This window comes from Vicugna pacos, chromosome 11, assembly GCF_048564905.1.
Source record: "Vicugna pacos chromosome 11, VicPac4, whole genome shotgun sequence".
In the NCBI taxonomy this organism is placed as follows: Eukaryota; Metazoa; Chordata; class Mammalia; order Artiodactyla; family Camelidae; genus Vicugna; species Vicugna pacos.
Window position 1 is genome coordinate 101919935 of NC_132997.1, and position 19187 is coordinate 101939121.

At 60.4% G+C, this 19187-nt stretch overlaps 2 protein-coding genes across 7 annotated transcripts in view; both read left to right on the forward strand.

Annotated features, from left to right (window-relative positions):
• Positions 1-7100, forward strand: part of KNDC1 (kinase non-catalytic C-lobe domain containing 1) — a 52561-nt gene extending 45461 nt beyond the window's left edge. For all 6 annotated transcript variants that reach the window (XM_072972168.1, XM_072972169.1, XM_072972170.1 and 3 more), the window contains 7 exons: positions 152-358; positions 530-612; positions 840-990; positions 3909-4031; positions 4107-4166; positions 4902-5059; positions 6632-7100. In XM_072972168.1, coding sequence (XP_072828269.1) covers positions 152-358; positions 530-612; positions 840-990; positions 3909-4031; positions 4107-4166; positions 4902-5059; positions 6632-6863 — 1014 coding nt within the window. In that variant the 3' untranslated portion in view covers positions 6864-7100. The remainder of the gene's footprint in view (positions 1-151; positions 359-529; positions 613-839; positions 991-3908; positions 4032-4106; positions 4167-4901; positions 5060-6631) is intronic.
• A 4939-nt stretch (positions 7101-12039) lies between these two features.
• On the forward strand, positions 12040-13389 carry UTF1 (undifferentiated embryonic cell transcription factor 1). Its single transcript, XM_072972384.1, has 2 exons — positions 12040-12595; positions 12784-13389. The coding sequence occupies exons 1-2, from the start codon at positions 12040-12042 to the stop codon at positions 13266-13268; spliced, it is 1041 nt and encodes a 346-aa protein (XP_072828485.1). The 3' UTR covers positions 13269-13389.
• Positions 13390-19187: the final 5798 nt, after the last annotated feature.

The window sequence follows — 19187 nt, forward strand, 5'->3', positions numbered from 1 at the left end:
TTTCCCGGGACCCGCTGAAACGTCCTCGAGCCAGCATGGCTGCAGGCAGGAAGGACTGCCCTGTGGCTCAGCTGGGCCGGTCTGAGAGGTCCGGGGCCTGGGGCCCCCCACCTGGAGGGGCGTCCGCAGACCTGCACCTCCTGCCCTGCAGAGCTTCCCCTGGAGGCTGTCCCGGGGCAACGGGCTGGCGCTGCCTCACCACAAGGAGCGCCAGTACAGCATCGCGTCCGCCCTGCCCAAGCCCTGCTTCTTCGAGGACTTGTGCGGCCCCTACGCCAAGGCCAGCGAGAAGGGGCCCTACTTCCTGACCGAGTACAGCACCCATCAGCTCTTCAGCCAGCTGACGCTGCTGCAGCAGGTGGGGACCTCTGCCATCCTGGGCCCCGTCACTTGGCAGGTGACAGCAGTGACAGGGACTCGGTGACCCCACCTGCTGTCACTGGGCCGGTACGGAGTCCGGGGGACCCAGCCTGACTGCAGAAATGCCCCGGCCCCGCGTGCTGTCGGATCTGTGTCCTTGTCTCCACAGGAGCTGTTTCAAAAGTGCCATCCAGTCCACTTCCTAAACTCACGGGCCCTGGGCGTCACAGACAAAAGTGCAGCCGTCCCAAAGTGAGTGTCCGCCGCGGGCATCCGACAAACCTTGGACGTGGACTTGGCCGGAGGGTCTTGGGGGCTTCACCCGAGTGTCTCCTGGACACGCTTGGCCGAAGGGAGACGCCTCGTGGGGCTCCACCTTGAAGCCCGACCCCCCCAACGCAGGGCCCATCCCAACGGCCGCCTGGGCCCCAAGGGCCACCCCGTGCTCCAGCTGTGACAGGCGCTTGTGTCTCTTCCAGAGCCTGTTCCTCCGAGTCTCTGTCAGCCAAAGCCTGCAGCCTATTTCTGCCCAGTTACGTCCAGGACAAGTACCTGTTGCAGCTTTTAAGAAGCGCAGACGACGTCAGCACGTGGGTGGCCGCAGAGATTGTAACCAGCCACGCCTCCAAGGTCAGTGCCAGTGCAGGGCCAGGATCCACCTGCAGCGAGGGCCCCTCTCTGCAAGCCCTAGACCCTACTGGCAAAGGGCGCCCCTCTGCTGGGGGTGCTTCGGGGCTCCGGGCCTGCCCAGGCCCATCACCATGAGGTGGACCTCACACAGGCAGGGTGTCTGTCGCTCCCAGCCCCTCACGGCCCAGGTGCTCACACACACGGTCCCTCTCACAGGCCCCAGCACAGTGTCACTCACCCACGGCGGCCCCCCCCCAGAATCCACCCAGAGCACAGCCCCCGGGCGCCCCCCAGCTCCTGCCTCAATCGTGACCCAGGGCTGGGAACTGTGATTTCCGACTGCCCCACTGGCCTGAGCTCGCGGGCTCATCAGCACACGCACTGGTGTGTCCTCTGCCAGTTTGCGGAACAAATGGAACGCTGGTCAGCAGCCCAGTCGAGGTCTGGCTCCAGGACCCAGGCTGACTCTCCTGGGCCCCACGGGCCCAGCCTGGACCCACCTACCTGCTTCAGGCAGGCCCTGGGCTGCCCAAGAGGAGCTGCCACCCACCTGAAGGCCAGCGCCCCCTCAAGTCCCACCCACTCAGGAGAAGCCAGGGAGACAGAGCCCCTCCAAAGTCTGCCCAGTGAGCAACCCGCTGCCAAGGCCTCCCACCTGAGGTCAGTTCCCTGCCCAGGTGGCGGTCACTGTGTCCCTGCCCTTGTGAGGCGTCCAGTGACAAGCGGAGGAATGAGTGTGAGGCCCATGGGGCCCCTGCTGTCACGTGGCCCCTCCCGTGGGTGAATACCCACTGCCTCCTGGGCCCAAATAATCAGCTCCCCAGGCGTGAGTCCCCCACCGCAACCCCTGCAGTGGGCTGAGTGCACCAGGGGGGTGCTCGGGGGGGCACCACCGCTCTGCCCCAGGAGCTGCCCCAGAGCCCACCGAGGCCGCCACCTCCCCATCAGACGGTGAAGCCAAGATGCGTCCGGCCGGCCCTGAGAGCCTCTCCTTCTCCGGGTTCCTGCGTGTCCCCCAAACCCCTGCTCTCTCCCCTTTTGGGGGGGGCTTCTAATTTTAGGGGTTTATTAGCTCACAGATTGGCCATGCCCAATTCTGCCAGGACACCCCCCCGCCCCGGTCTGTGCTAATCCATGGTGTTTTGAGTATCCTGAGTGACACTGAAGTGCAGTTTCCCCAGATCAGGGAATTCTCAGAGGCCTGTGTGGGTGGGCTTCGCAAAGACTTCCCAGGGGACGGGAACTGACCTGAGCTCCGGAGTCTGAGTCACAGCTGCCCTGCCCACGGGCCCCCACAAAGGGGCAGCTGGTGCCCCCGGCCTGTGCTGTCAGTCCGCAGGACAAAGCTCATCTCCAGACTCTACCGGGAGGCACCAGCGGGAGGGCAGGCGGGGCCAGCGCCGTGACAAACCTGTGTCGTGTGACCGAGTCCCACGTCCCTGCGAGCGCAGGATGCAAAAGAGCAACGCCCACCCCAACACTGGACGGAGGGGAGCAGCCAGGAGCACCCAGTGAAGCTGCGAGGGCGGGTCTCAGCAGGGGCGCTGGCCGCGTCCGGTGGCCACGTGCTCCCTGTGCTAACTGTGTGCACGGTGATGTCAGGGCGCCCTGGGAGACTGGCATCTACGTTTGTAAACTCCAGTCTCAGAAAGCTGTTAAAATTCACAATTTGAGCCAGAGAATGTAATGGGAGCGTTAATAAAACCCTCAGTGATGACGGTGCACGCCGTTCGTATCACATCCTGCGAGGAACGGTGGGAACGCGAGGTCAAGAAGAAACAGTGTGAAGTTTCTCACCTTACAGAAGAGTGTCTTGAGATGAGTACTGGTGGGACCGAGAGAAAAACGGGGCCCTGACTCCATCAGGCAGCCTTCAGGGACGGGCCCAGCGGCCAAGACAAGGCAGCAGCCCGGGTGTCCATCCATCGACGGGCACTGGACACACACAAGCACGTGCACGCAGCAAACACCCCTCAGCCCAGAGAGGACCCAGGTCGTGCCACACCCCACGGCGTGGTGAGCGGGGGCTGCGTGGAGTAACCGGTCTCTAGAGGAGGAACACGGCGTGATTCCACCAGGGGCTCACTCTACGCTGGGGGAGTGGTCTGTTGGAACGTGCTGCAAACTACATACTTCGCATCCTTCTAAACCTACAAAAGAAAAATGAGATGCCAACTTAAGTAGGAGCGAGTAAATGCTTCTCAAGATCCTTTAAGAGGCACTCAAGCCAGACAGCTGGGAGGCCATGGTGGCAAATGACCCCCAGGGCCCGACCTGTGACCTAGATCAACCAGAATCCCTGCAGAGAAGGATCAAGTCCACAGACGGGCGTCTGATGGGACTGTGGGCAATGCTCCTACCTGACAAATGGCCCTAGTCATGGCGACAGTACGGGCTGAGGCAGCTCTGAAGTAGGGGTCAGCTGAGTTCTCCAGAATCTCCCAGAAGTCTCGCGAATTGTGTGGAATGCAAGTGCTAACTGTAGAGCCGTGAACTCAGCCCATCAGGTCTGCTGAGGGGCACAACCTGTCGGGAAGGAGAGTCCCACTGGGGGCAGCGGGGGTTCTGGGGGGGGTGTTCCTGTCCAATCCGGTGAACTGCCCTGCTGACCAGCGAACCCCGAGGGAGCACTGGGAGCGAGTGGGGCCAGACCCCCGGCCCAGTGTGGGAACCCTGTCCTGCAGCGGCCTCTGCCTTCCTGAGCCGGGCGCCCCTCCTGGTCCCCCCGCAGTCTTGCTCCTGGAGCAGGGCTCTGTCGTGGGAGAGAAGGGGGCTTGACTTCTCTTCCCGCCTTTGTGCCTTCTTGTTCCCTGGGCCTCCTGCCCATCTCCCTGGCCGTCATGCACCCACGTGGGCTCTGTGCCCTGATCCCCCGTCTTCGACAGGAGGTCGCTGAGCAGCCCATTCTCTGGTTTCAGCTGCAGGTGAATTTGCTCTCCAAGTTTTTGCTGATTGCAAAATCCTGCTACGAGCAGAGGAACTTCGCAACAGCCATGCAGATCCTGGGCGGCCTGGAGCACCCGGCCGTGCGGCAGTGCCCTGTGAGTCCCCGAGGGCTGAGCCCGTGCAGTGGGCAGTGCTGCGGCCGTGGGGTCTCACCTGTGCTTCCATTTCAGGCCTGGAGGATTTTACCCGCCAAGATAGCCGAGGTCATGGAGGAGCTGAAGGCCGTGGAGGTACCAGTGCTTTGTGGGGAGCTTCTGGTGACTTTCAACCACAGGGGTCTTGGGTGCTCTGCACCCGGGGGTGGGGGCGCCCACCTCCTGGCGCCCTCATAATTGTGCACGGCCTTGGAAGCTCCAGGAGCCTTGCCTGCTGGGCTGCTGGCTTCCTGCACAGGGCACAGGTGCCTCGAGGCCAGGCCTGAGCTTGGCTGACCCACCTGCCTCGGGCCACCTCATGGGACCATAAATGAGGAAATGCTGTTTGGAGGATGAGGCATTTCCCACAGTGAGGTGGCCAGAGCAGCCCGGCCCGCGCCAGTCAGGCCCAGGCACACCTCCCTGCCGGGGGCAGGACTGGTGTGTGTCCCCAGCTGACACCAGACACAGGGGCCCCTGCAGCCGGCCAGCCCAGGTCTCTGTCTAATTTGGGCAGTGGGGTCATCGGGCTCTTTTCTCGAGCCTGGAGAGTAAGTTAGGGGAGGGATTTGTCTCTTCAGTGGTGGGAAGTGCACTTTCTGATGGGTGTCAGCGGCCTTTTGCGTCTGCAAGCTTCGGACACCTGGACTTTCTGTCCCAATCCAATGACCCAAGGCACATGTGGAGTGGACAAGGATCAGGGTGCTGCAGCCCGTGCGGTGGGAATACAGGTGCCAACCAGGATTGGCCGGGCCGAGCCGACCCCTGCTGGGCTCCCTGGGCTGACCTCTTGCCCATCCCCCTCGCCTATGCCCCTGGCTGGGCCCCCAGGTCTTCCTGAAGAGTGACAGCCTGTGTCTGATGGAAGGACGTCGCTTCCGGGCCCAGCCTACCCTGCCCTCAGCCCACCTCCTGGCCATGCACATCCAGCAGCTGGAGACAGGGGGCTTCACCATGACCAATGGGGCCCACAGGTGGAGCAAGCTCAGGTGAGGCGCCCACAGGCGGAGCAAGCCAGGTCAGGGGCCTCCCCCATCTCTCCTGTTCCTCTGAGGCCTTGGCTACCCACCCCTGACTCAGTACCCCCCCCAGCCCAGGCCTCCACACCCTCTCGCCCAGGTGGCCCCCAGCCACCTTTCTCCACAAACATGGAGTCAACATTTCCCAGACTTCAGGCACCCCTGGTCCCAACCACTGCCACAAGGTCACCGTGACCTCCCTTCCTGTTGAGAGATCCAGGGACCTGAACCCCACCTCTGTGCGACCACTTTCCTGACCCCCCAGACACATCTTCCCTCTCTCCCTGCCTCTGCTGTCCCCCCTTGGGCCCCTCTCCCCAGAGCTGTCCGTTCACCTGTCCAGCACACCTGGGGACCCACCTGGGAAGAGCAGGCCGGTGGATGTTCGCGAGAACCACCACCACGGCCCCACCAGGGACATGAGACTCCCTCGCTCATTTTGGCCTCAGAAGGCACAGGTGGGGGTGTGCCCTGCCACGCCCCACCCCCTGCAGGCCTCTCCCAGGAGCCCTCAGGCCGGCAGTGCCTCTCAGGACAGGGCCAGCCCGTCCCCAGGGAGACCCTCGCCCCACAGCCTTTCACCCCACTTGCCCTCCTCATCGCCCACACGGGCCATCAGGTGGAGGCAGCCAGGCCTCCTCAGGGCCGAGAGCGAGCACAGCCCAGGGGACCTGGAGCCCAGTGGTTCCAACCTGCCGCAAGCAAGACCCCGTTCAGTCACCAATTTAACAACAGGATTTAAGAGAGACCACACATGCGCTCATTGCAGGAGGTCGGAAAAACCCTGTCAGCAAAATGGAGGCCAAGAATGAAAGGGAACGCCCCGTCCACAGAGGGCCTGGGCTGGGAGCGAAGGGCAGCCCTCCCCGACTCAGTTCACGTATGCACGTGTGGACACCCTGTCTTTTCGTTAACAACAAGTGTTGGTATGGGACAAACTGTTTCTTCATCCAAAATCAGGATGGGAACATCTGTCTGCAGAGTCCACGGCCTCCCCGGGCAGAACCAAGGCCTCTGTTCTGAGGCCCGTTTTCTTGGACCACACCCAGTGGTGTGCTGCTCGCTGCCTAACCTCCAGCTCTCAGGAGGGACGGGCTGGTTCACGGGGTGGCCCGCCTCCGGGGTGTCAACACGGCCCCAGCGGCAGCTTGAGAGCTGCCCTGTCAGGTCACTGAACGCGGAGCTGCAGTAAAATGTGCGATCACGGAACTCACTCCTGGAGTCACCCCGCGTCCCCCCCACCCGCCTCCTCTGTGCTCCCCTAGTAGTTTATCCACTGGAGACTTCTAGCACTGACAGTAAATTTTCAGTGTTGTGGGATGAAGAGTGTGTGGATGGACAGATGGATGGATGGATGGACAGAGACGGAGGGTGGCGGGGTGGACAAACCGGCCTGAGTCAGGAAATGAGGCTTGGCCTTGTGATTAAACGCAGAATACTGACCCCTCAGAGTCTGCACCTGGTCTGGACGGTGCCTGAGCAGCTGGGAGCCCACCAGCCCACGACTGGTGCAGACTCACGGCTCATTTCTTCCCGACACAGAAACATAGCCAAGGTGGCAAGCCAGGTCCACGCGTTCCAGGAGAACCCCTACACCTTTGCCCCCGACCCCAAGCTGCAGTCCTACCTCAAGCAGAGGATCGCCCGCTTCAGCGGGGCCAACATCTCCGCCCTCGCCGCCGACAGCAGGGCCGGCTCCCACCACGTGGCCAGTGAGAAGCACTGCAGGAAGATTCAGGACAAGCTACGGAGGATGAAAGCCACATTCCAGTGACGGAGGACGCGGGTCTGGGCAGAACCCAAACCACGGACGGAGCTGGGGCTGGGGGGCCCGGTGTCTGCTGCGTGCGCCGGGGTCTGCACAGCCGCCGAGAGCAGCCGGGCGGGCCCAGGAGGGGCGCCGAGGGGGCGGGAGCATGCAGCTCAGACCCAGACCCGGGAGCACAGACGGTGGAGGCTGAGGGAGTTTCTGCTAGAATCTAAGATTAAAGGTTTGAACTGCAAATGAAAATGGAGTAAGTAAACTGCTCAGGAGCCAGATACTCACTCACACTTCTCAGATAAACAGCTTTCACCCAGCACGTGGTGGTCCAGCCTGACCCCCAAGGCCCTCCAGAAGCAGTGTTTCCGAGAGTCTGGCCTGTGTCTGCCCAGCCACTGACCTCTGACCCCCATGCCGACCAGATTCCAAGGGGTTCTGAAACCTTCCATCAGGGCCCTGAGGCTTCCTGGTGGCCCGAGCCCCCAGTGGGTCCACACTCCCTCCCTGTCAGACATCCCTGTCTTCGCCGTCCCAGGTGGGGCTGGCCCAGCCCGCAGCCCTCCCTGCCAGCCCGGTCCCAGCCCAGCCTCCCAAGCTCCCACAGGCAGACTCCAAGCGGCCCCCCGTGCCCACTGCCCCCACTTAGAACCGGTGGGGCAGGCACGCCAGGGCCAAGGCTCTGCTTCCAAAGGAGGCAGGACTCAGACAGCAGCCCCAGGGCCCTGAGTGTCCCCCTGCCCTGTCTGGGGGCCCGGGGTCCATCTTCAACAACCACGCATGTGACGCACACGCCCCCGCCTGGCTCCCAAGGCTGCGGCCACCGGCGCTCCGTCAGACGGACCAGGCAGTGGAGTTCGCTGCCTCAGCGGTGCCTCGCTCTTCCCCAGGGCTGTTTCCAAAGTGCTGGTGTCAGCTTTGCTCCGTGGGGGAAGGAAAGGCTCTGCGGGGGGCACAGGGACCAGGGCGGTGTGTCACACCCCCACAAAGGGAGGCCAGACCCCCAGCGCCATCCCAGGCACCAACGTTTTTCCGTTGCAGATCGCCACAAGACCCAAGATGAGCTATAGCATTAGTGATTCTTCAGATCAACCAACTAGCGGTATTTCTAGGAACACCGCTACCTGTGATGAAACGCTGAATTTTTAATGTCAATGTTTTCCCGTATTATTCACTCGAGACGTCTGGGTCCTGCTTACACTCCTGGCCATGCAAACGTGGCTTGTTATTTTTAGGCTTTTATATGAGCATTATGTTCTGCTAAACAACTCATAACATTTTCGGAATTTAAATTCAACAAAGGTAGTGTCACAAAGCCTGAAATGAAGTCAGTGTCCAGCACAAGTAAGCATTCCAACTGTAACTCTTCATCCACGGGGAGTGGCCGGGCTTCTGGCTTTAGCACGACTTTGCATGCTGCCCTAACGCTCACGGCACAGGTTTCTAAATAAAATCATTTCTACAGAGGCGGCTTCCATGGGGCTGATTTAATTTATCTCCAAAGTGGCGCTGCTCGGTGGATCAGGGTGGCCCCCTGGAGCCAGATGAAGACAGCTTCAGGGGTGCTTGTCTTCAGGGGTGTTTGTGGAGGCGAGAGAGGACCAGAAGGGTTCAGGTCACAGCAATGTCCTCGGATGGTGCTCAGAGGGCTAGGCTCCCCAGGATGGAAACCCCACGACTTCAGGCCTGAGAGCAAGCAGACTCACTCTGCTGCCACAGGAAATACTCGCCTCTGGAGGAGGACCCAGCAAATCTCCCAAATGGCTGACCTGCCAAGGCCTCCCAGCTCCATGGCCTTGAAGCCACTCTGCCACAAACCCTGCCCATCACGGCGCAGACCTCGCCACGAGCCCACGGGCTGGACCAGGCGGCACCTCATCCTCACTGGGGGAAGGCTGGGGTGATCCCGGGGTCTTGGTCACCCCCAGGAAGGGCCCTGATGCATCTATCGTCCAGGATTGGTGGACATCATAGAGGGAGGGGCAGAATGCCAGAGTTCTGGGTGTGAGCTGCTGTTTTCTGTGGATGCGTTGGGGCAGGCGGTGTGCAGTGAATGCCGAAGCCCTCTGCCAGCAGGAGGGTCCCGGGAGGGGAAGTTCTGCAACCCAGATGAGGGGCTAGTAAAGTTGCGTTACTGTGGGCAGGAGCTGCTGTGGTCACGTGGCTCTGATTTGGGGGCGGGAGAGACATCTGGGTCCTCACCCACCTTAGAATCACTGAACCCTGGTTTTTACTCCTCCTGAGACACAAGTAAAGCACTAATGTCCCTTCGCTGTGCCAGCTTGGATCAAATCAACACGTTTTTCTCTGAGAACTGGCAGCCAGTTGCCCAGCAAGGCCCCACCCCACCCCTTCTCAGCCCCTCCCACGTTGAATGGAGCACCCACCCTGGGCAGAAGTTGGGGGGATGGCGGGGGTGGGCAGACACCGAAGCTCCTCGCCGGGGGAGGCTCCACTCCCTGGAGATCAGTGTGCCAGCAGCAAGTCCCAGGAGCCCCTGGGCCGGCACCAGCACACATCACGTGGAGAAGGCCTGCGGGACACCAGGCAGCCAGGCAGAGCCCAAGATACAGGGCTCGGGGCAGTCCTTGTGCAGCAACCAGTGGCCGAGGGGCCGCTCCCCTCCCTGGGGCTGGGGCTGGGGCTGGGCCTGGGCCTGGGAAAGCAGGGTACCCTCACCCAGCCCACAGGCCCACCAACCGGGGCTGTGTTAGTTCCACTGCTGTTTGATTCTGCCAGGACATGGTGGTCCTCTTGGGACGGGACGGGCTCAAGCTGCCACGTCCCTGGCCCCATAGCCCCATAGCCCCCACCTCCTCACTGCCTCTCCCACCTGCAGGGGCAGGCCTCAGCAGCCGAGGAAACGGGGTTTTGAAGGGGAACTGAACCAAACACAAAAGAACTGCAGTAAAGACCACATTCTGGTGGGGAGCTGGCTTCTCCCTGGGTGGGTGGGTTGGCAGGTAGAATCGGAGACGTGGGCGCCAGGCCTCCCACTACCAGAGAATGAAACTATGGCAGAGCCCACGGTGGGAGGTGGTCGGGCACAGAGATGCAGGGCATGCACAAGGTCCCCAGCTGCTGCTGCAAGGCTTCGGTCACACCACCACTGACCTTTCAGGTGGATGACTCTGCCATGGTGCCGTCCCGCGCCTGTAGGATGCCAGGCAGCAGCTCTGGTCTCTACTCTCTAGGTGCCAGCAGCACTGCCCCCCAAGTTGTGACAACCAACCATGCCCCCAGACATCGCCAAATACCCCCTGGGGAGCAAAACTGCCCCCAGAATCACTGACCCAGAAGCAATGACACCCTGTACCCAAATGCATCCTGTACCCAAACCTTGGTTTCTAGATACTATTCTCCCCCGAAGAAAGGAAATGGCTGATTTCAGGGAGAGGATGGGAAAGTACCACGCGAGCCAGGAGCTGGGGAGTGTTAGGAAGGGAGATGGACGGCAGGTCACATCCACAGGACACAAGCCAAGAAGAACGTGAAGGGCTCCCAGGGCCAGAGCCGGGGGCCTGAGCACCACGTGGGCAGTGATGCGCTGTGACACAGGAAGAGGATAAGCACCTGTGTGTCTGCACTGATGTAGACAGACAACTGGGGGAGTGAATAGATGGGAAGAACCGCAGGAGGCACCGGCACCCATGGCCCCAGGAGGTTCAGCTTGTTACCCCCGCCCCGTGTGGTGGAGCTGGTGATGGGCCCCCACTGCGGGGCAGGACAGGAGAGGGCGACCTGCCGGTGGGGAGATGCAGCCATGCCACAGCCATGCATCCTGATGTGACGTAGTAAGATGGCACATCACCTTTGTGATCTCTTTCCAGAACCCAGAACCCAGTCTAATCACAAGAAGACACCAGACAAACCCAAACTGAGGGACATGCCACAAAATAATTTAAGTTTCCTCAAAATGTTGAGGGTATGGAAAAGAAGATTTGGAAACGGCCACAGCCCAAGGGAGACTCGGGGGACAGGACGACTGAATGCAGCTCAGCACCGGGACAAGATCCTGGAACAGAAAGAGGACATTAGACAGAAACCTGGTACGACCCAACAAAGTTTGTGGTTTAGTCAGCAGGACTGTGCGATGTTAACCAATTAGCTTTGCCAAAGTTCCACGGTGGAATAAAATGTTCATCTGAGGGAAACACAGGGACCATGTTGTCACTGCAACCTGCCTGCATGTCTAGAATTATCCCAAACTAAGCAGACTGATTTTTGCTTATTTTTGTACTCAGTGACCTTGCTAAGCTCATTTATTAATTCTAACAATGTGTTTGTAATTTTGTGCTTTCCACATATACAACCGTATTATTTGCAAGTACTGACTTATTTTACTTCTTCCTTTGCTGTCTCTCCATTTCTCATTCCTTTTTCCTGTCTTATTGCTCTGGCTCGGACTTCTAGAATAAAGTTGGACAGAAGCTGTAATGTTGGGCATTCCTGTCTTATTCCTAATCTCAAGAGGGTAAGTCTCAGTACTGTGTATTAACTATGTTAGCTGTAGGCATTCGTTACCAGAATAAAGAAGTTTTGTTCTGTGAAATGTGTGTGAATTACGACCCTAAGTCTGACCAGTGGCCAGCTTCTTGTCAGCTCCAGCAAGAAGCTGCCTGCAGGCATGAACACCACCTCCTGTGCAGACTAAAACCACACCGGAAGGGGGGGCGGAGCCACCATATAATTAGTTTTAGAACAACACCTAGGGTGTACCAAAGGAAAAAGGAGGGGGCGCGAGGGAGCCTCTGGAACTGGAATGTTCCATAGCTTGATCTGCGCAGCGGTGAAAGGGCATGGCACATGCGTAAAGACGGATCGAACCCTGTGCGCCTAATGCACGTTATCAAGTCCTTTTGTACCTCAACTGAGCACTTTAAGAAGTACAAACACGGTTTCTGGGCGGGTTGTTTCCCGCTGCGCAGGCAGGGTCAGAGCTTGGCTCCCTGCGCTTAAGGCCTACGGGTCCAAAAACTGGCCTGGAGACCAAGGCCCCAGAGCAGTCAGATTGAACTTGGCGCGCGGAGAGGCGGGGCGGGGCGGGGCGGAGCGGTGGGAGGGCCGCGTAGACCCGGCTGGGCTCCGGCTGCCGCTCCGACCGACGGCGGACGCGCAGGGTCCTCCCAGCTCGTGTGGGCGGCCTCCCTCGGGCCTCGGCGCCAACCCCCGCCCGCCCGCCGGCCCCGGGATGCTGCTCCGGCCCCGGCGGCCGCCTCCGCCCGCGCCGCCGTCTCCTGCCAGCCCGGACCTCGAGCCGCGGCTGGCGGGGGGCGTCCCCGGGACCCCGCCCCGGAGGCCCGCCTCGCCCGGCGCGCTGGCGGCGCCCGCGTCCCCCGGGTCGCCCGCGTCCCCCGGGTTGCCCGTGTCCCCGCGCTCGGCGCAGCGCACGCCCTGGAGCGCGCGCGAGACGGAGCTGCTGCTGGGCACGCTGCTGCAGCCGGCCGTGTGGCGCGCGCTACTGCTGGACCGCCGCCAGGCCCTGCCCACCTACCGCCGCGTGTCGGCCGCGCTCGCCCGCCAGCAAGTGCGGCGCACCCCTGCGCAGTGCCGCCGCCGCTACAAGTTCCTCAAGGACAAGGTCCGCGACGCGCACGGCCAGCCGCCCGGGCCCTTCGACGCGCAGATCCGCCAGCTCATGGGGCTGCTGGGCGACAACGGACGCAGACGCGCCCGCCGCCGCTCCCCCGGGCCCGGGCGCCCTCCGCGCGGCCGCCGGCCGGCCCCCGCCGCGCCCGCTGAGCCGGGTAGGTGGGCTGGGGGAGGGGAAGGGGCGGGAGCGCCCCAGACTGGAGAGCGGGGGCAGCGGGCTGGGGGGAGGGGCGGCGCGTCCCGGGCCCGAGAGCCAGGGAGGGGGGCTGGGGCGGGAGAGGGCGCCGGAGGAGCGGCGGGCACGCCCCCCGCGCCGCATCCGACCACCAGCTCCACGTTCCAGGCGCCCCACAGCTGCTCGCCGCCCGAGGCCCCGACGCGGACCCCGCCTGGACGCTCAGGTTCAGCCCGTCCCCGCCCAAGTCTGCGGAAGATCCCCGCGCCCCCAGCTCGCCGACGGCGCTCTCCACCTTCATCCCGGCTCCCGACCGCCCCGAGGACCCCGAGCCCTTCCGCCCCCACGGCTCCCCACCGCCGCCGTCCCCCGGCCGCGCCCGGGAGGACTCCGACTCGCCGCCCGGCCGCCCGGAGGACCACGCGCCGCCGCAGTCTGCGCCGCCGTCGCTGAACGCCGCCCTCCTGCAGACCCTGGGGCACCTGGGCGACATCGTGTCCATCCTGGGCCCGCTGCGTGACCAGCTGCTGACCTTGAACCAGCACGTGGAGCAGCTGCGTGGCTCCTTCGACCAGACCGTGTCCCTGGCCGTGGGCTTCATCTTGGGCAGCGCTGCCGCTGAGCGCGGCGTCCTGACCGACCCGCGCCAGTGAGACCTGGCCTGCGGCAGTCCCCTCCGTAGGGCCGCCCGCCTCGGCCCTTGACCCCTCCTGTGGCCCTCCCCCGCCCCAAACCTAGGTACGTTCAATAAAAAGGTTGTTTTTTCGAACTTAACCCCGTGTATGTGTGACGGCCTGCACTGATAGGAACGTTCCCTACAGGTAGGGCTGCAGAGGTCCGGGTGAGGTTAAAATGGCCTCGGGATCCTAGGGAGGGGCCAGGAGGGCTGGAGGGAGGGCCCCGTGGGGTCCTACTTTCCCTAGGACGCCAGTCTCCAGTGGGGAGGGAGATGGGGCACCGGGAACCTGAGGTTGGGGCCTCATTGCACACCAGCGTGCTCTTGCAGGTCTTCAGACCCCGCCTGCTAGCACTTTCCACCAACACAGGCCAGCCATGGGTGGGTAAGCACCGTCCCCACCCCCACCTGCCTTGCTTAGCAGAGAGGAGGAGGAGGCTGGGCCCCACTGGGAGGGTCCCAAGGGAAATGGTGGTGGCTGAGCTGGTGGGGGGAACCGTGAGCAATCTCCAGCGCCCCTCCCAAGGAAAAGAGTCTGAGCCTCTTAGCGGAGCTGGACCAGGAGAGCTGGCACACACCCAGGTCAGGGGCTCCTTCCGCCCCCAAGGAAGGGGGATCGGTCTGGGTTGGCTGGGGCTGGGGGTCAGATTTTCGACCTTGGCTGAGGCCAGGGTCCCTGCAATTCTAAGAGCTTTATCAAAATCTCCCCTACCCCCTGGAGCATTTTCCAAATAGCAGTTGAGGGCCCCACCCTGCACTGGTGGATGAGACCCAGTGGGGACTGGGCGGGGCCGGAGGCTCTCCCACCTAGGTGGGGCTGAGGAAGTAGCCCGAGGTTGCTGGCCAGCATAACAATGCGTGCTCCGGTTGAATGCAGGGCTGCCTTTCAGCCACTGGGGCTCATTCAGAGGCTTAAGTGGTTGCCCTGGGCCACAGGTAAAGGAGGGATGGGTGTCACCGCAGGCCCTGCAGCTCCGCATCCTGGAGGGCTCGAGTGTGGGTGGTGGAATCAGGCCCTCCCCTAGCCCTTCTTTGGAGACATCTTGGGAGAGGCCTCAGCTGGACCCTCAGCCTGCAGAGACTCTCAGCCGACCAAGGGTGTGCCCACCCTTCAGCTGTCTACTGATGGCAGGTCCTGGGGGCTCTGTGAAATGTCCCAAATCTTCATTTAAGATGCCCTGGCCTCTGCTCCGCAACTCTGTGCCCTGGGTTCCGAGAACCCACAAGCTAGTATGGGATGATTCCAGCTTGTAAACATCCTCCCGCAGCCCCGAAGTTCAGAGCCCTGGGCTGTGCGGGGTCTGAAACAGCATTGGCCCACATCCAGCAAATCTGCTGACCCCACCCCACTCGGGTAGGGCCCGTGTCACCTGGGACCCTCTGCTCTGGAGGAAGGAAGTTTTGGGGCTTGAAGACATGCACGAAAGTCTCCAAGTTCAAAATATTTGGGGGCACTGAGGAGAACCCACCTGCCTTCTTGCCCACGTTCCCCTGGGGGCCACATACCATGGCATCCTCCGGAGGTGACTTACCCTGCAGTAACGACTCTGAACACCCCTTCCCTTGGGCATCTCTGACCTCTTCCAGTCTTGTGAGGGGAGGTACTGTCTCAGCCCACTTCTTGGCTACTGTCTTTAGTCTTTAAACTTGAGCCATTCCTGATGCGTGGATTCCCAGATCCTTTCTGCTGGCCCTGCCTGTGACCCCCTTTGGCTGTGGCCCTCCCTGGGTCTGGGGGTGAGGTGTGTCCCCATCCTGCTCTGTGACGCATGAGTCTTCTGCCAGGCATCCTGGGTTTGGCTCTGTGCGTGTCTGGGGTACACACCCTGGTGGGAACGGCATTCTGGCCGTGAGCATTTCCCTGGGCCTGACCACGAGCACAGGGCAGTGTCTCCAGCAGGGTCTCCCAGGACCAGTCCTCAGGCTGGTCCCCCTCTGTCTTACCAGAGGCCCCTTGGTCAGCAAATTCACAACCTTTTATTTTATCGTGGTCAAGTACACGTAAATTAAATTCACCATCTTGTCCATTTCAGCGGCTGGCACTACCCTCCACCTCTAGAATTCAGTCTTCCCAAACTGAATGATTAAACGCTAATTGTGCAGCCCCCTCCCCCAGCCTCTGGCTCCCAACCTTCTACTTTCTGCCTCTGGATTTGACTGCTCTAGGGGCCTCATGCAAATAGGATCATACATTATTTGTCTTTCTGTGACTGCTTGATACTCAGCATACGGTCCTCCAGTTTCATCTGTGCTGTAGCACTTTGCAGAATTTCCTTTTTAAGGCTGAATGATATTTCGTTGAATGGATAGGCCAAATTTTGGTTATCCGTTGATCCGCTGATGGACACCCGGGTTGCTTCCACATTCTAGTTGCTGTGAATAATGCTGTCATAAACGTGGGTGTGCAGAAATCCTTTCAAGACCCCACTTTCAATTCTTCTGGGTATGTATCCAGATGTAGAATTGACAGATCTTATGGTAATTCAACTTTTAACTTTTTGAGGAAACTCCATACTGTTTTCCAGCCACTGCACCATTTTACATTCCCACCAGCAGTGCACAAGGGTTCCAGTTTCTTCACATCCTCGTCCACACTTACTGTCTGGTTTTGTCTTTTCACTGCATCCATCCTAGCAGGTGTGTGGGCGGCACCCTTTAACCATGTTGCTACAGCTCATGGACTTGCAGCAGCGCTGCGCCTGGTGAGTCCATGTCCTCCCATCCAAATACTTGGTGGACCTTGCTAGGTGGTGTTTCCCCAGTTGACTGTTTTCTGCGTTGGTGCCTAGCGAACTTACCTGCATCCTCATTCTGTCCCATGGTGAGCTGAGGCCCATGAAGGCCCCACTAGCTCAGTGACCTCTGGAGTGATGGTGGGTCCTCCCCTCCCTGCCAACGGGCCCTACCCAACAAAGCTTCAAGGACGTGGGGCTGGTTTTGCTTTTTCTCTTTATCCTGTGTCTTTAGTGCCACCCTGTTGTGTGTTCAGGACTGTCCCTGGGTCGTCATCATTGTCCCATAATGCAGGGCTGCAGCCATGACGCACTCCCTGGGGGCGGGTTTTGTCCCACCTCACCTGGTACCCTCAGCTGCTGGCCTTCCCCGCAAATTCCATTCTTCACAGGGCTGGGGGGCAGAGTTTGAATTTGTTTTCACAAATGTCCATCAAGGGTCAGGGCTGTTGGGCCCTCGTGAAACAGCCATTTCCAATGATGGACACTGGCTATACGGGATACCTACATTTAGATGTGTTTCCCCAAATAGGCAGACAACCCTGTCAGTTTGGGAGGGGGAGCTCTTCTATCCCTGGATGGGGCTACATTGTCTGATTCTTCTGAGGGGGAGGTAATGAGCTTTCCGCCCGGAGGAGGTACCGGGGAGCCGGGGCCCTCTTGGGTGCTGAGCACGCGCTCTGCCACTTGAACTGTACCCTTCCCCCTGCACCGTCTCTGACTAGTTCTGCCACCTGTGCTCCCTCCGATGCCCAGATTGTCCCTAGAACTTGACAGAGGGCAACTTCCTGAGCGAGCCACCTGGCGCTCCAGGACTGCCCATCCTCCGATTCCACTGTTTGTCTTCCAATTGTGGTCTCTTCTTGACCTGTTCCTCTGACTATACCATCTGTCTAACGCTCCAGGGATAGACGTGTTGATATTTGAAACATTCGCAAACCCGGGGGGGTCTCTGGGGGTGTCTGGACTCTGGGGCAGCCCCTGAAACCTGCGTCCTTGTCTGAGTCGGGGGCCTGGCGACCCTGCCTGACCTCTGCAGCACATCCTTGAGGCTTTGGTGAGAGTGCATTTACCCCTTGTGGTTTACAGCGAGGGAAGGGAGGCTCCGTCTGTGTTCTCCAGGTTGTCACCAGAGGCCCATGGTCTGTCTAACCTGCTCCCCAGGACATCAGCCACGTCTGTGGTTTGCTCCCCACGTCCTGTGCTGTGGGCCCCCAGGGCCAACAAGGCAGAAGTGCTGGCTCCCTCCCACACCGTCCCTGCTGCTAAACGAGACCATGTTGCTCTGTTTCCGCCTGAATGTCTGTGTCCCCCAGCCCCTGTGTTGAAATCCTAAGCCCCGATGTGATGGTGTAGGGGTGGGTTGGAGGGGACTGGGTCCTGAGGGCGGAGCCTCGTAACTGGGACTAGGGCCCTTGCAGGAAGAGGCACGAGAAGGTTTCTTTCTATCCCTGCTCCCTGCACAGGAGGCCACAGTGAGAAGGCAGCCGTCCGTCTGCCAGGAAGCTGGCCTTGCCAGAGCCTGACCCCACCGGCCTCTGACCTCGGCTGCCCAGCCAGCAGAAAGGTGAGAAGTGGGTGTTGTGTAAGCCGCCCGTCTGTGGTGATGCTGCAGCAGCAGGAGCTGGCTGGGGCGTTAGCACCTGGCACACACGGGGCTCCGAGTTCAGCACAGAGGCTTCTCCGACACACTGGAACCCACCCTGCCCGCCTTGCCCGCCCTGTCCACACACTGCCGTCTCCCAGACTTCCTCACTTACGATGTGCACCTGGAAAGACCCTAATGGTTTTTTTAATGGATGATCCAAGCCCTGCAGAGTCCTGGCACAGACCCTGAGCGAGACTCGGCCTGGTCCTCTGCCCGGGCCTCGCAGTCAGATGCAGCCCCGCCTGCCCTCCATCACCGGTAGGCAGGGTATCTCCGGGGCTGGCCTCTGCTCACCATTTACCCACGTGAGAGCCACTATCCTTTCTAGGCAGGTTTTCCTGCCTATTGGGTGGGCCTGACCTACGTCCTGCACCTTCAGCACACCCTGTGGGCACCCTTTTCTTTGCTCTCTGAGCTCTTGGTTCTAATCTAGTCCCTCAAGGGCCCTTCTGGCCTCGGAGAAAGGTCAGATCCCTGACTGATGGACAGTACGTCTCTACTGTTTCGACTGGGCAGTGAAGAATCCCGCCTGAAGTCTGTGGTTACTTCTTCTACGAGGTATTTCACTCAGCTTTGTCAGCATCACCCACATGATCCTCTTCCGAAGACCTGCCTCTGTAAGCAGAGCAGAAGGGCCTGTGCCCCGAGCCCCGCCACCCCTCCCCGAGGCTTACACCTCTGCTCCTAGAGCTTGGTGCTGGCCCTCCCTGCCCCCACCTGCACTCTCTGGCCCCGTGTGACTCGGTCCCACACACGGAAGATCTTGGGCCAGCCTGTCCCATTTCCATGTCATCACAGATCACTTGAGTCACTGTGGCTGCTGCTGTCCTCAGTGCCTGTCATCTTTGTCACCAGTCTCCCAGAACGAGGTCCCTTTCCAAAGATCCCAGGGGTTGTGGTCCTCACTGTATTTACAAGGGGGTGCTTGTCTGACTTGCCCTGGTTCACTGCTGTCTCTAATAATACCCAGCACATCTGTATGTCCAGAGCACCACCAGGCAGAACTCACTGGGATGATGGGAATGTTCCCGAAGGCACTGTCCAGTCTGACAGCCACCAGCCACGTGTGGGCACTGAGCTGTTAAAACGTGGCCAGTGCGACTGAAGAACTGAATTTTTTTCACCTAAATTAACTTAAATCACCACATATGCCTGGGAGTTCTACGTCCTCACATACAGTTGTTTTATTTTAGTATCACTGGCTTCAGCTTCCTATCTTCAGAATCTCACCTTTAAATTTATGTTTAATTCAATCCCAAAATCCCATTCCTTTCACCAAAGTCAAAGACCTGGAGTCAGACCTTCCAGGCGAGGTCCGGTCCAGGGTCACCAGAGAGCCCCTTTCCAAGCTGCTCAGTCTCACTGAGGACTTATCAAATGCAGCAAAGGGTCACCCAGGTGACTCTTCAACCCATCTGAACCAGCCTCGACCCCGAATCCCTCCCACCCTGTCTCTCAGGGGCACAGCTGCAAGGCCACAGGGCCTGGCCACGGGTGGTGACTCGGTCCACTTTCT

Bases quoted from the DNA above. Each gene is read 5' to 3' on its own strand.
- UTF1 (XM_072972384.1), top strand. From the start codon at position 12,040: ATGCTGCTCCGGCCCCGGCGGCCGCCTCCGCCCGCGCCGCCGTCTCCT. The intron at 12,596-12,783 runs GTAGGTGGGCTG...TCCACGTTCCAG, and splicing joins CGCCGCGCCCGCTGAGCCGG to GCGCCCCACAGCTGCTCGCC.